The 13,549-nt window shown below is 41.7% G+C and overlaps 1 protein-coding gene across 1 annotated transcript in view; it reads left to right on the top strand.

Annotated features, from left to right (window-relative positions):
* The window catches only part of PRKAR2A (protein kinase cAMP-dependent type II regulatory subunit alpha), a 123,813-nt gene that overhangs the window by 93,677 nt on the left and 16,587 nt on the right, over positions 1 to 13,549 (top strand). Inside the window, exons 5-7 of the mRNA XM_060239396.1 lie at positions 5,098 to 5,204; positions 8,556 to 8,709; positions 12,911 to 13,012. Coding sequence (XP_060095379.1) covers positions 5,098 to 5,204; positions 8,556 to 8,709; positions 12,911 to 13,012 — 363 coding nt within the window. The remainder of the gene's footprint in view (positions 1 to 5,097; positions 5,205 to 8,555; positions 8,710 to 12,910; positions 13,013 to 13,549) is intronic.

The raw sequence follows: 13,549 nt of genomic DNA on the forward strand, positions 1-13,549 counted from the left end.
GTTTCTGGGTTTGATAGCTGTGATACTCCTTTTTCCCCCTCTCCATGTTTTCCACTGATTTGGGCCCCCAGGTTTCACAGAGGTTGATGTATTTTTTTTAAAAAAGGAAAAAATACTAGGTGCAATATAATATCTATTACAGCTTCTTTTTTCCAAAGTTTATCTTCTTCCATAAACTTAAATGAAACACATAATAAACTCATGCAATGCTGGTATTTGGTTCTGCATCAACTTTATACATTTATAAACTGGGCAGAGGTGGTGGTGGTTGTTGCTTTACCAACATTTTGGAGGTTTAGGTTTTGTTTTTGAAAGCATAAACAAATACGTAATTAGAAATGATCTGGTAAACATCCTATACTTCGACTTGAAAAAAAGCTTGACAAATTTTCTAACTGTATCTTGAGTACATTTTGAAGGCAGATTCTCTTATTAGAACAGGCAGCAGAGAATAAGTGCAAGTAGATTTTGAAATTAACAAAATTAAGCGAAGTGCCTTAGGGATCTATATTGGAAAACTAGGGCTACCAACCTCCAGGTGGTAGCTGGAGATTTCCTGAGTTTGCAACTGTTCTCCAGGTGACAGATCAGGTCACCTGGAGAAAATGGTACTATGGAAGGTAGACTGCATGGCATTATACCCCATTGAAGTTCCTTCCCGTCCAACTGGAGTTCCTTCTCAGGGTCCAGTCCCAAAATCTCCAGGTATTTCCCAACTGGGAGCTGGCAACCCTATAAACACCATTCTTTGACTCATTCATTCATGATCTGGAGTTGGGGGGGGGGAGCGAGCATTGAGGGAGTTTTGCTTGTAGATCGCACCAGTTTATTCAGGATGGAGGAAACCTTGGAGGAAACTAACACCCCCCCCCCCCCAGCAAATGAATGTGTCAAATGAAGGTCAAATGAGACATGATGCAAGAGATTTATGGTTATGATCTCCTGCAGGTTTTTGAAGATTAATTATTAGCCTCACGTGGATGCTTTGAAGATCAAGCAGGTTTGCTGGGGAAAGGGTTGTGGCAGCCTTTTCTTCCCTGCCTTTGCTGATTTAAATGCATCCCTCATGCAAAGCTGCAGTTACAGCTACAAGGGAAAAAAGATCTGTTCAGCAGTAGTAAGTCTTCCTGCTGGTAAGCTAATACTGCAGGCAGGGGGGTTAAATGGGTGAAAAGCTGCAGCAGAAATGGTTAAACCCTAGCCCAGCAGCCGTTTCTTGATCTTCAGAGTAGTTATGTGGTGCTACTAAGAAGTCTGTAAGAAAAATATTGCAGGAAATGCCCACTATTTTGCTCCATCTTTAGTTTTCTACCCATATATGATCTACCAGAATGTAAAGTGAAGCACACACCCCTCTCAAATTCTCATGTTTTTTTTTTTAAAAAAATCTTTTTTTTAAAAAAAGAGGCTCTCCAATAGAGAGACCTTGGTTGTGGTGATTTCCTCAATAAAAATAGAAGAACAGTGAAAAAAAGAAATTCCATGATGGTGGTTATTAGGAAAGTGATAGAAAATAAAAACTTAACATCATCATGCCTTTGTATACATGTACAGTATGGCCACAATTGTAATACTGGTGCTGTTCTGGTTACTCCATTTTTGAAATGGCCCAGTGAAATTAGGGAAAGGGTAAGCAAAATGATCAAGAGCTTGGGGTAAAGAAAGGCTGCATTTAGGGTCTTCTAGTTCAGGTAATAGAAGTCACTGGGAGATGTATTACTTACAAAATCATGTGCTTGATTACAGGAGCTACATAGACAACTTTCCCTCTTTGCCATAAGTTAGTATTACCTAATAAAACTGAATGGTGGGGGATTTCAGGAGAAACAGCCAAATTAACTGTTTAAAATGCTATATTAAGTAGTGTGCTGCTGCACCGAGTCTCCATTTATAGAGGCAATAAACCTCCGAATCCCAGTGCTGGGAGGCGGCAACAGAGGTGGGTCTTGAGCTCTGTACCCTGTTTGGGCTCCCAGGGCAACTGATTGGTCTCTCTGTGAAACAGGATGCCAGATTAGATGAAACACTAGTCTGAATCAGCAGGGCTGCTCTTCTTAGGATGCAATGCTGACCAGTGTCAGAGATGGATTTGCAAGGATCTGAGACAAATTTATAGAGGATAGGCCTAGAACAGTCACCAGAGTCTTGTAGTAATCAGGGCTTTTTTTGAGCAGGAATGCAGTTCTGACTGGTTTGGCATCAGGGGTGTGGCCAGATATGCAAATAAGTTCCTGATGGGCTGTTTCTACCAAAAATTGCCCTGGTAATAATGAAACACTAGCCATAGCAATCATGCTAATCACTGCACTGTAGGTTTTCTAGAGAAAATTGGATGGACATTGATCTGGGGTAGGGCACATTGGGCTCACTCCATCTTGCCATGTATTGTGCTTCTAATGGGGCCGCCAGAAGGTCCTGTTCTATAGCAATCTTCAGCTGTTTGCAAGTTGTTAGAGTCATTAGAAAAGTGTGAAACATTCTGGCATATGTTTTAAACTGAATATAATATGCAAACTGTGTGCAAAAAAATGCCCTACTTTTCCTTATCTCTAATCTGTTTGCCAGTGTGTGGTGTTCTGAATGTTATTGGGCTTGTCCTTGGCTAAATGGAGTGGATTTCTTCTTAACTGTATTTAATTTGGATTTAGTTGAAGACTACCTAACCTATAATATGAACCCTTTTAGTAATGGTTTAGAAAGACTGCATGAGCACTGGGAATCCTGGTGTGATGAAAACTCCGAAACTTCCTTCGATAGGATTTGAACAGGGCAGAACAGCCTTTTTTGTCTGTGTGTCAGCTCCCCAGATCACTGTATTTCTAAAATCTTCCATACTCCACCCAGCAGAAGTGGTATAAAAACTGGCAGAGTTGATTCCACAGTTATTAGCGACCACTGAGATTGTGCTTTTGAAATGTTGGTTATAGTGCGTTTGGCTTTAATAATTCAAAAGGAAGCAACATTGGATTCCAGCAGCAACTGAGAACAGATTTCACAAGTGTCTGTGCCAGTCAAGAATTTAAATAATGAATAATATAGATTTGTGTGAGTAATAGGCACAAACATTCATTGTTATTAAATAGCACTTACTAAAAGTTCAGAAAATGTTTTATTAGAAAAGGCTGATTAACACGGCTAGCTATTAATAGATCTAATATCACCCAAACTGGGAAGGTTATATTTGAACACAGGCAGGGTTTTTTTTTTAAATGTGCTAAGAATGGGCAAAAATCTCTGTGCAGAATTTGAAAAACATGACATCAGCTAGAGGACCAAAAAAGAGAAAGAAATAGAAACTTGGATCTTAGCAATCCAAACCGTGTACACCAATGTGTGTCTGAGCTAGTCCCATAAATCCATTCTAGAACCACAATTTCACAAACAAATAAAATTGCAACTTGACAGTATAGCTTCTTTACAATAGATACTTCTACCATAAAACAATAAATTACATTAAATTACTCTGCATTGAAGCACGCATGCTGTAATCATACGGTTTTTTTCTTGTTAGACAAGTCTTCCTTCATTTTTGTAGTGGGTACGTTAATAACATTTCCTGATGATATCTACTACTGAATGCAAACTATTTTGCTCTCAGATTTGCTGTTAGTTAAGACCCTTATTTTCTTGATTCTCACTTTTTCATATGTCCTTCATCCCACTCGCCTTTTCCTTCTTGCTTCTCACAGAACTGTTTCAGATGTAGGCATGACCAGTGGTCGTTTTGTAGAAAAATAGGTGGCGGAGGTCATTAACATAACTCATTAGCATATGCCCTTTCCCCTGCCAAAAGCAACCCAATGTAAGAAAGGAGAGAACCAGGTGAGTGAGGCCTGCTTGGGCTGGCTGGAGGCCTCGCTCTCCTGGGGCTCTCTTGCCTCTCCACCCCAGTCAAAAAGCCAGCAAGCCACCCACTGCCGAAAATCACATAAGAGTGGAGAAAGGGTGGTACAGGCTTCTCCAGAAGTTAATGAGGGCTGCTGGGGGCATGGCAAAGCCCCTGGGGGCTGGCTGGCTGGCTACTCTTCTAATCCAAGGATTGTTATGCAGCTGCACCTACTATTCAGTGGACAAGGTAGGTGGGGAGGAGGAGGGGAACCGTCAGAAAGGTTCAGGAGCTGTGCTCCTGTGAACTCCTGCTGAATCTGAGGCCTGGGCATAACATACAGCACAGTCTTTTTCTTCATTGTATAGCTTCTGATTGTAGGTAGTGGGATCACACAGTTTACCCATTTTAAAAATTATTTTTGAGCATCCTCTCTCTGCTTATGGATAGCTAGCTTGTCAGGGAGAGTGGCCTTCTTCCTGATTTGCCATTTCTCCAGAGTTTGTTATATTGGTGGAAAGGGGTTGAAGAACGCAAACAACATTTTAAGATAAAAACAAACCATTTGGACTTTGTATGGGTGTCTCCATATTAGTGAAATCAGCCATTTAGTTGCATGCTTAGCTGCAGGATAATCTTTAGTGTTTCCATGTATCAAATGTGCTCTGCCTTGACTATTCAGTGTTTATACCCATTGCAAAGTGCTTTGGTTGCTACCACACATGGCTGCCCTGCAAGCTGAGTGAAGTCTCCACATTGCCGCTGGAAACTAATGCCTGAGAGCACAGTGATGAACTCTGCAGCACCATTAGTTGCCCCAAACATATACACTTCTGGAATTTCATAAGTGCAGTACTCATTAATATGTGTTATATTGTCTCTACATGCAAATGATTGCAATGTGGAGATATTTTTATACACACACACACACACATCTCCTGTAATGTAATGTACAGTATTTGACTTACTTCAAGGAACCAATATGTGCAGTGTTACTTTTTTCCTTATTGTAGTGTAAAAAATTTAAGAATGCTTCACATAGTACCATATATACATGTTTTCCCTACAGGGAGGAAGCTCTGTGAATGCAATGAAATGCTTCAAAAGTACAAGAGGGTACAAATTAACAATATGATTACTAGATTCAGTGACCAAAAATACACTGAATGTGAACTCTATGCATAAACAAGATAATTTGGGGCATTAAAAATAGTTCTGCATCAAAATTCTTTTTGCAAATAATACTAATGAAAGCACTGTCACCCTTTCAGGAACAACTGTCACAGGTTCTCGATGCCATGTTTGAAAGGAAAGTGCAACCTCAGGAACATGTAATTGACCAAGGAGATGATGGAGACAACTTTTATGTTGTTGAACGGTAAGAAACCAAAGCAAAGCTTTGTTAATTTTATGACTTAGTTCCTTGTCATAGAGAGCCAGTTTGGTGTAGTGGTTAAGTGCGCAGACGCTTATCTGGGAGAACCAGGTTTGATTTCCCACTCCTCCACTTACAGCTTCTAGAATGGACTTGGGTCAGCCATAGCTCTCACAGAGCTGTCCTTGAAAGGGCAGCTTCTATGGGAGCTCTCTCAGCCTCACAGGGTGTCTGTTGTGGGGGAGGAAGGTGAAGGAGGTTTTAAGCTGCTCTGAGACTCTGAGATTCAGAGTAAAGGGAGGGGTATAAATCCGATATCATCATCATCTTGTCTGACCACTCAATGGTCTCCTAGTAGCATTCCAATAACTAATATAGTAACTAGGAATGCATTGCTGGGAAACAAATTTTTGTACTACATGTGTGCTTTTTTAAATTAAGGAGAGATGGTTGAAGGGATATGCTGTGAATGACAACAAAGCATATTCAAGGAGCAGTTCTGCATATATAGTTCATTCTTTACTTGGGAATGATATGCATAGGCTACACATGGCCATGTCACAAGTAGGCCTGCATTTAGAGAGCATGATAAACTGTGGTTTACAGATGATGGTTGAGCAAGCCTCAGTTAGTTCTAGCATCTAAATCTAGACAGTCATCTATGGTTGGTTTTGGTGTTTGAATTCATGGACTGTAATTTGTTGAGCAGTACTTCAGACCCATCAGTATAGGGATTATGTCCTCCTCCCTTTTGGCAAAAATGAGGTGAGAAACAAACAAGCTTGGGCCACAACTTCAGAAGCTCTCCTACTGTTGCCCCCCAAGCACCAAGAATACAGAGTATCACTGCCCCAGACACAGTGTTCAGTCTATACATAGTGGCTAATAGTCACACATGGATCTCTGCTCCCTATATTCAGTCCCTCTTGACTCTGCCTATGCTTGTAGCTGCTAGCAGTTCCTGCAGCAGTGACTTCCACATTTGAAGTATTCTTTGGATGAAGGACGACTTCCTTTTATCTGTTCTAAGCCATCTACTCCTTAATTTCACAGAGTGCTCACAAGTTCTTGTATTGTGAGAAAGGGAGAAAAGTACTTTTTTAACCTTCTCTATCCCATACATAATTTTGTAAACCTCATTCATGTCACTCTTCAGTCATCGTTTCTCCAAGCTAAAGAGCCCTAACCTTTTTAACCTTCCTTTATAGGGAAGGTGGTCCATTCCCTTCATGATTTTAGTTGCCTTTTTCTGCAGTTTTTCCAATGTATAATTTTGTTTTTGAGGTGCAGTAGCCAGAACTGAACACAGTGAGGCCCCACCATCGATTTATACAGGGGCATTATGATACTGGCTGATTTATTTTCAGTCCCCTTCCTGCTGGCATTCTACTTTCATTGCTGCTTTTTTTTTAATTCCTCTTTTAAAAAATAAATTTCCTATTTATGTAGATCTGTTTGTGGAAAGTGTGTTTACCCTTTTAAGGACATGGAGAGACTAGTGCTCTGGCTTTCCCACTCTGCTGCTGAACTCACTTGTCTGCTAAGGAAAAGGAAAGGTCCCCTGTGCAAGCACCAGTCGTTTCCGACTCTGGGGTGATGTTGCTTTCACAACGTTTTCACGGCAGACTTTTTAAGGGGTGGTTTGCCTTTCCCAGTAATCTACCCCCCCCCCCGCCCCCAGCAAGCTGGGTACTCATTTTACCAACCTCAGAAGGATGGAAGGCTGAGTCAACCTTGAGCTGGCTACCTGAAAACTCAGCTTCTGCCGGGGATCGAACTCAGGTCGTGAGCAGAGCTTAGGACTGCAGTACTGCAGCTTTAACACTCTGTGTCGTGTGTCTGCTAAACTTGCCTGTTTATTCCCTTGTTCACTTTGTCACTTTGTCCGTGGCCCATGCTCTCCCTGCTTGTTCCAGACACTTTGTCACTGGAGCTGGGACACTTCAGCACTGGAGTGGAACCTGTTACCTAGCAGAATTGGGGTTTGTTCATAGGAGTCCTAAATAAATAGTTTAGGCCAAACCTTCACACCTCACTGAGTTGCACTGATTGTGAGCTAACCAATAAAGGAGGATGTGTGAGTCAGCCTCTGGTTGGTTAACAATAGATTATGCTGAAGGGGAGCTGCTCATATAAGACCTTCTCTCCTTCCAAGGCCTTTATTTCAAACTGTAGACTAACCAGACTTCATTGCACAAACCACAGTTTAAATAAACCACCATTTATCATGATGTCTGAACTCAGGCTAGGTAGTATTTTTGCTACCTACCTTCACAAGCCATACCTGGACTTGAGTATCATATAAAACACCAATGTTTTTATTTGTTCATGTTGGTTTTAAGACGTGATGGAGTTGACCCTCTAAAGTGATAATTAAGACTTTTCTCCTGTTTTCCAAACCATACTTTGTGGATGAACACCAAGCCAAGACTTAAGCCAGGGTCACTCCAAGAATATTTCCATAGGCTTTTAGAGAAGTTGTTCCATTTAAAAAGTCATTTGAAAAATGCTGAAGAGGCATTTCCTTGGAATTTTGTTCATAGAAAACTTCTGGTTATGAAATGATTGGGTTTTTGTTTGAACAGTTGAATTTATAGAAACAAGACCATCATTTGGCAGTACAGCCTGACTTACTTTGCACAAAATGGGTTGCGGAATGTGTTTGATTATAAATGGTTGTGCAGTTGTGCAAATGGAAGGCACTCACAGTGGTGGTCTTTTCTGTTGTCTCCATTCCTCCAACTGTCCTCTGTGACCCCTGCAAAGGGAAGGTTGTGGGATCTATGGACAAAAGGGCTCTGGTACAATTGATTGCACAAAGGATGAGGATCAGGCAAACTCACTCCTGCCTCACTGTTCTCCAACTAGAAGTGGCAGAGCAAATGCTGCATGGGCATAAGAGCAAGGTGGAGATAATTTTGTCTGATTTCCCCTCCTTGCTACAGTTTTTGTCTTCAGGGGCTCACTTGCTCCCCACCCCAAGAAGTGCCTTTTTAGAGGTCACAGTAGGCTGCTGTGGGAAAGAGAAGATATGGAAAGATACACCACTGTGAGCACTGTTTGCTCCTGAAGCCATAGGCTCCATCCCTATAGAAAGTATGTAACACTTTTGTTGGGGGTTATCTGAACACAAAAAGAAAAAAAGGGAAGAGCAAGGTGTTTTACTGCTGGCAGGGGTATGTTCTATCGACACTACAAATGAGAGGTTTGATAACTTTTTTCTTGTCTTAATGTGGGGGAAGGGGAGAAGGCAAGGTAGCCATTCTTCCTTGAGTTTGTGCCAGTGTGGGCTTCTTTATTATGAGTATTTTTGTGAGTTTTAATGCCCAGATTTTCTTCCCTCTGTGATTGTAGGGGACTGTATGATATTTTTGTATCGCGAGATGGCCAGTCCCGTTGTGTTGGCCGCTATGATAACCGTGGCAGCTTTGGAGAGCTGGCGTTGATGTACAATACTCCTAGAGCTGCAACAATCGTTGCTACAACAGAAGGGGCCCTCTGGGGGCTGGTAAGTTTTTTTCTTCTGGGGGTTAAGTTGTTCTAATTTGTTTGCATTATATGATGGAAAACATGTCTACAAGCTTTTACTATTCCTCGTTGCTCAGCGAACATGTTATTTTGCCAATTCTTGATTTGTCAGGGCTTGCTAATATCTTTATTTTCATTTCCAAATAGCTCCAAAATTGATTACATTGAACCTTTGGAGGCCATAGCCATTCTACCAAGCCGCAGTCTGGTTGGAAAGGGCTTGTACCAAATCAGGGCCTGTACCAAACTCATAGTAGTATTTCCTAGAAACCAGCTCTCAGTCCTAGAGGCTCCAGACAGCCACCCCCTTACGATAACTTTCAGCCCTTCCGACTCTTGACTCCTTCACCCTCGCTCCCCACGCAAGTTGACCCAGGAACAGGATGGGTGTTCTGATTGCTGGCCAAAGTTTATTTTATTGGATTTATTATTATTCAGCAAAAATTGTCCCCCCAAAAAGTGCAGTGCTACATTCAAAAACTGTTATTTAGGGAGAAATAGCTGCCATATTTGTAAATTTTTTGGCATGCCTAGCTTTTTAAATTTATTCTTTGAAGTTCAAACCTTTCTCTTGCCATGTCATGCTGCAAACTGCTTTTCAAATTGGCTTGACGGGCCGCTGCTGAGGAATCACAAGTCGAAACTCCTTTGGGCACGCAGAATGGTTTGTGCAGCTTTTTTTGGGTCACGGCCAAGTATTAAATGTGCTAGTTGCTCAGTTTGCTGTATAATTGGTTTTTCACATCTGCTTTGGGGAATCTATATATGGAGATGGCAAAATGTCTGTGTAAATTCTCTTCTCCCAGAGTGGGTCTGAAAAGAGCGTTGCCAAATTCCCCAAAACTAACAATTGCCGTTGCCTCTTTTCCTGGAATATATTTCAAATGAACAACTTTCCTTCCAGCACTAATCTGCGGTATATGTGCAGCTGCTAATTTTGGAGCACTTCATAGTTGCCTGCCGGAGTTTGCCTTGGTGACTCTGATGTCACAGAGGCCTTTGAAGTCTCTTGGATTATATTTACATTGTATTCATTGGGCTTCTTGGCAACCCATGTTAAAGCTATCTGTACGATAATAAGAATGATTTTGATAATCAGCTGGTGCTCTGTATGCCAGTATCCTTGTGCATCTTTGGGTGTGTGCTTACAGATTTGCCATCCTTTTCTTGCTCTTTATTGAAAACAATAAAAATCAAAGTAAATCATGCCAACAATACTGAAGGTAATGTCAGTTTACTGATCAGAGATGGGCAGAACGAATGGTAACAGCTTGTTCCAGAATTCCCCCCCCCCAATTACTAGATCAAGTTCTTCTAGAATGATTTTTTTAAGGAGTAAAATGTTGAGAAGAAATGTAAATAGCCTCACTACTTATGTCCTTGTTGAGAGTTTTGCTTGGCTATAATTATGTCCCCACTAATTGCCTGCATCACTGTCAAGTTCCCAGAGATTCTCCCCATTGTTCCCTTCTTCTTTTGTACCACCATAGCCCTGGAGGCACTTATGAATGATAGGCTCTCCTCTCCTCTCGTCTCCCTCCCCCACTACATGTAGGAGCCATTCACTGTAAACACCATTGTAAGCTTGCACTGACAAAAATCAGAAATTGAATTAATGTTTTGTGCCATAGCTGTGCAGCCGTTAAAATGTGGACTTTTATTTTTTGCCTTACCACACAATTGGCTACTTCTGGAAGCATCCCTTAATAATGCAGGTGTGCTGTGCTCCAGAAATCAGCTTACTTTCCAAGGATGCCTTCCTTCACCCTTCTTGACTCGCTGTTTCTCTTACATAACTGGTTTTCCTTTCTCTCATCCTTTTGTTCATCTTTATTGAGCAAGGTGGGGTTGTTCCAAACACTCTTTCAGAGCAACTTAACTGAAGGCAGATGTGTGAATAGGATTTCTCCTTTGCTTGATTTTTTTTTTTAATGCTTAAATGATCATGTGCAGATCTTTGTGAATCCCATGGTAGATACAGAGTTCTGTGTCATCTCCCAGTCATGGCTGCTCAGAATATCCATTTCGGTAATATGAGCAAATTCCTCTGGCTGGGATCACTGTGCTTTTGCAGTAGAAAAGCTGAATCTTGTATAGGGCATTTTAGAGGCTCTGGTCATTTCGAGTTGATGCCCAATAGCTCTAGAATTGATTACATCTTTGGAGGCCATAGCCATTTTACCAAACTGCAGTCTGGTTGGAAATTATCTTTCAACTGGGAAAGATAATGGGTAGAACCATAGTTCTCTACTACTCCCAAAGCATATAAAAACATCTCCCTAGACTCTAGTGCTTGATTTCTGTCAGAATGAAGATGTGGCTTTGAGTGATTTGGGATGGAGTTATACCCAGGTTTTGAAATAAAGTCCCCCAGTCTCCTAATACTACCCTTGGCTGCCATGATTAATCTTTAACCTATGCTGTGTTTTCGTTTTGCTCCCTGTGATTGAAATTGAACCATGTCCTCATCCCATTCTGTTACTGAATTGGATGCTTCCCCTGTCATCAGATTACATGCTGAGTATCATTTACAGCTCAGTTGTTCATTAAGTCATGTTCATACCATAGACCAGAGGTGGCCAAACTTGCTTAACATAAGAGCCACATAGAACAAACATAGATGTTTGAGAGCTGGAGGGAGGAAGGAAGGCAAAAAGGCAAATAGGTGGGGAGGGTGAAGCAGAAAGAAAGCAACTTTAACTTTACATGCATTCTGCAAGCTGCCTGCTGGCTTGGCTTGGAAAAGTGACTTAAAGAGTCAAATGCCTTCTCCAAGCAGGCTGATGGGGTGGGGGATGGGGGGCAGCTTCAACAGCCACACCATATGTGTGAAAGTGTCACAGTTTGGCTACCCCTGCCATAGACAAATCATCTTCCTCCTTTCTGTATGGCATCTCTTAAGACCTGCCTTTCTGCATCTATGTAAAAAACTCAAGTCTGCAAATATTTGCCCTGCTTTGACATATTTCTGGCATACTGAACATGCAGTATTAACTCCACTTTCTGCCCTAGTCAAACTGCCATCCTTCACATCCTCTCACTCTTCTTGAATTGCACATTGAAGGTAAAATCTTAACAATCTAATCTATATGCCCTTCAAGACAGGAGCAAGAATTTTGGCACTCTGGTAAGCTATGTGCTGTATGCTTCAGTTCTCTGGTAGGTAGGGATTTAGCTATGCCTTTCCATTTCAATTTGAAGGAGTTCTCCAGTATTATATTTGCACATGAAGCCAAGTCTTCAGGCAGAATATTTCAAAGGACAGCTTGTCCTCAGTTGCTGTTGGCTCCCTTTATTATTGACACAAGTTTGTGTTTTTTAAAAGCAGGAACAAAATGGCAAAGATAGGCTGAGAGGGAAAGGGTTCTAATGGAACAGGCAGAGATACTGAATTTTAAAAGAAACAAGTGACATGCAAAATGGCTGCCTGTCCTATTGAAGGCAGGTAATCGCATAATTAAAACCTTCATGTGCAGCATATTCCTGTTTCCATAGTGGAAAGACTGATATATTCATTCTCTGTCTCTCTCTCTCCTCCCCCCGCGTGTTAAAAGGGCATATGAATTTTGCAACATGGGGGTGGTTATGTCAGTTTCTGCCTGCTTGCATGCATTTGTTTACAGTGCACTGGAACAAAAATAACACCGCTCTGTCCTTTCCAACATCACAAATAACATAGTCCTCGGACATGTGGATGCATTTAGAGAGTATGAAAACTTAACATGGGAATGTGGTCCTCAGAACAAACTCAACAGTGTTTAGTGGATTTATAACCCACAGTGTCTTATACTACCATCTAGTGGCCACATTATATTCCATTGATTCCTACCCACAGGAGAGAATAAACATGGAAGTTGCTGTATGAGGTCTGTGCTGTTCCAGAAAATCATACATTGGGGTTCTTCTGTTCTTCTCCATTGGACTTGCCCTACAGACCCTTATGGTTCCATTTATGTCCAGTTATCTGCACAAATGACTACTTAGGGTAGTGTAACAACAGGTGCTAACTGGAGGAAGCTCAACTTAACTCTCTTTGTTTCTCTTTCCTTCCGAACTGGGAACTGGTTGTTTGGTCAGCTTGGAGGACTCCTTTGTGCTTATCCTCCAGCTTTTTGTGTTTGTTTCATGAACTCCATAATGATCAAGGAGAATAAGCTCCTTTCTTGTGCTGTTTCTTAAAGGATCGAGTGACATTCAGAAGAATTATACTGAAAAACAATGCAAAGAAAAGGAAGACATTCGAACTATTTATTGAATCGGTGCCCCTTCTCAAGTCACTGGAGGTAAAGTTCTTTCTGGTAAAGGTAAAGTTCTTTTTAGAGGTAAAGTTCCGCAAAGCTTTGAAGGAACTACTTATAGATGCCTGTTCAGCTCTTGTAAATGCTTACGGGGGTTGGTCAATCCCGCCTTACAGGACCTTGTAAAAACAGATGCAGCACTGTGTTTTCTGCAGGAAGCTTTTCAACTAGAAGAAGAAGAAGAAGAAGAAGATATTGGATTTATATCCCGCCCTCCACTCCAAAGAGTCTCAGAGCGGCTCACAATCTCTTTTACCTTCCTCCCCCACAACAGACACCCTGTGAGGTGGGTGGGGCTGAGAGAGCTCTCACAGCAGCTGCCCTTTCAAGGACAACCTCTGCCAGAGCTATGGCTGACCCAAGGCCATTCCAGCAGGTGCAAGTGGAAGAGTGGGGAATCAAACCTGGTTCTCCCAGATAAGAGTCCACACACTTAACCACTACACCAAACAGCATTGTAATTGGCTGTTCCTCTGGATCCTTGCCCCCATGGGAGGCTTTGAGATGAAGCAGCCTCACTAA

This window comes from Heteronotia binoei, chromosome 5 (assembly GCF_032191835.1).
Source record: "Heteronotia binoei isolate CCM8104 ecotype False Entrance Well chromosome 5, APGP_CSIRO_Hbin_v1, whole genome shotgun sequence".
NCBI lineage: Eukaryota > Metazoa > Chordata > Lepidosauria > Squamata > Gekkonidae > Heteronotia > Heteronotia binoei.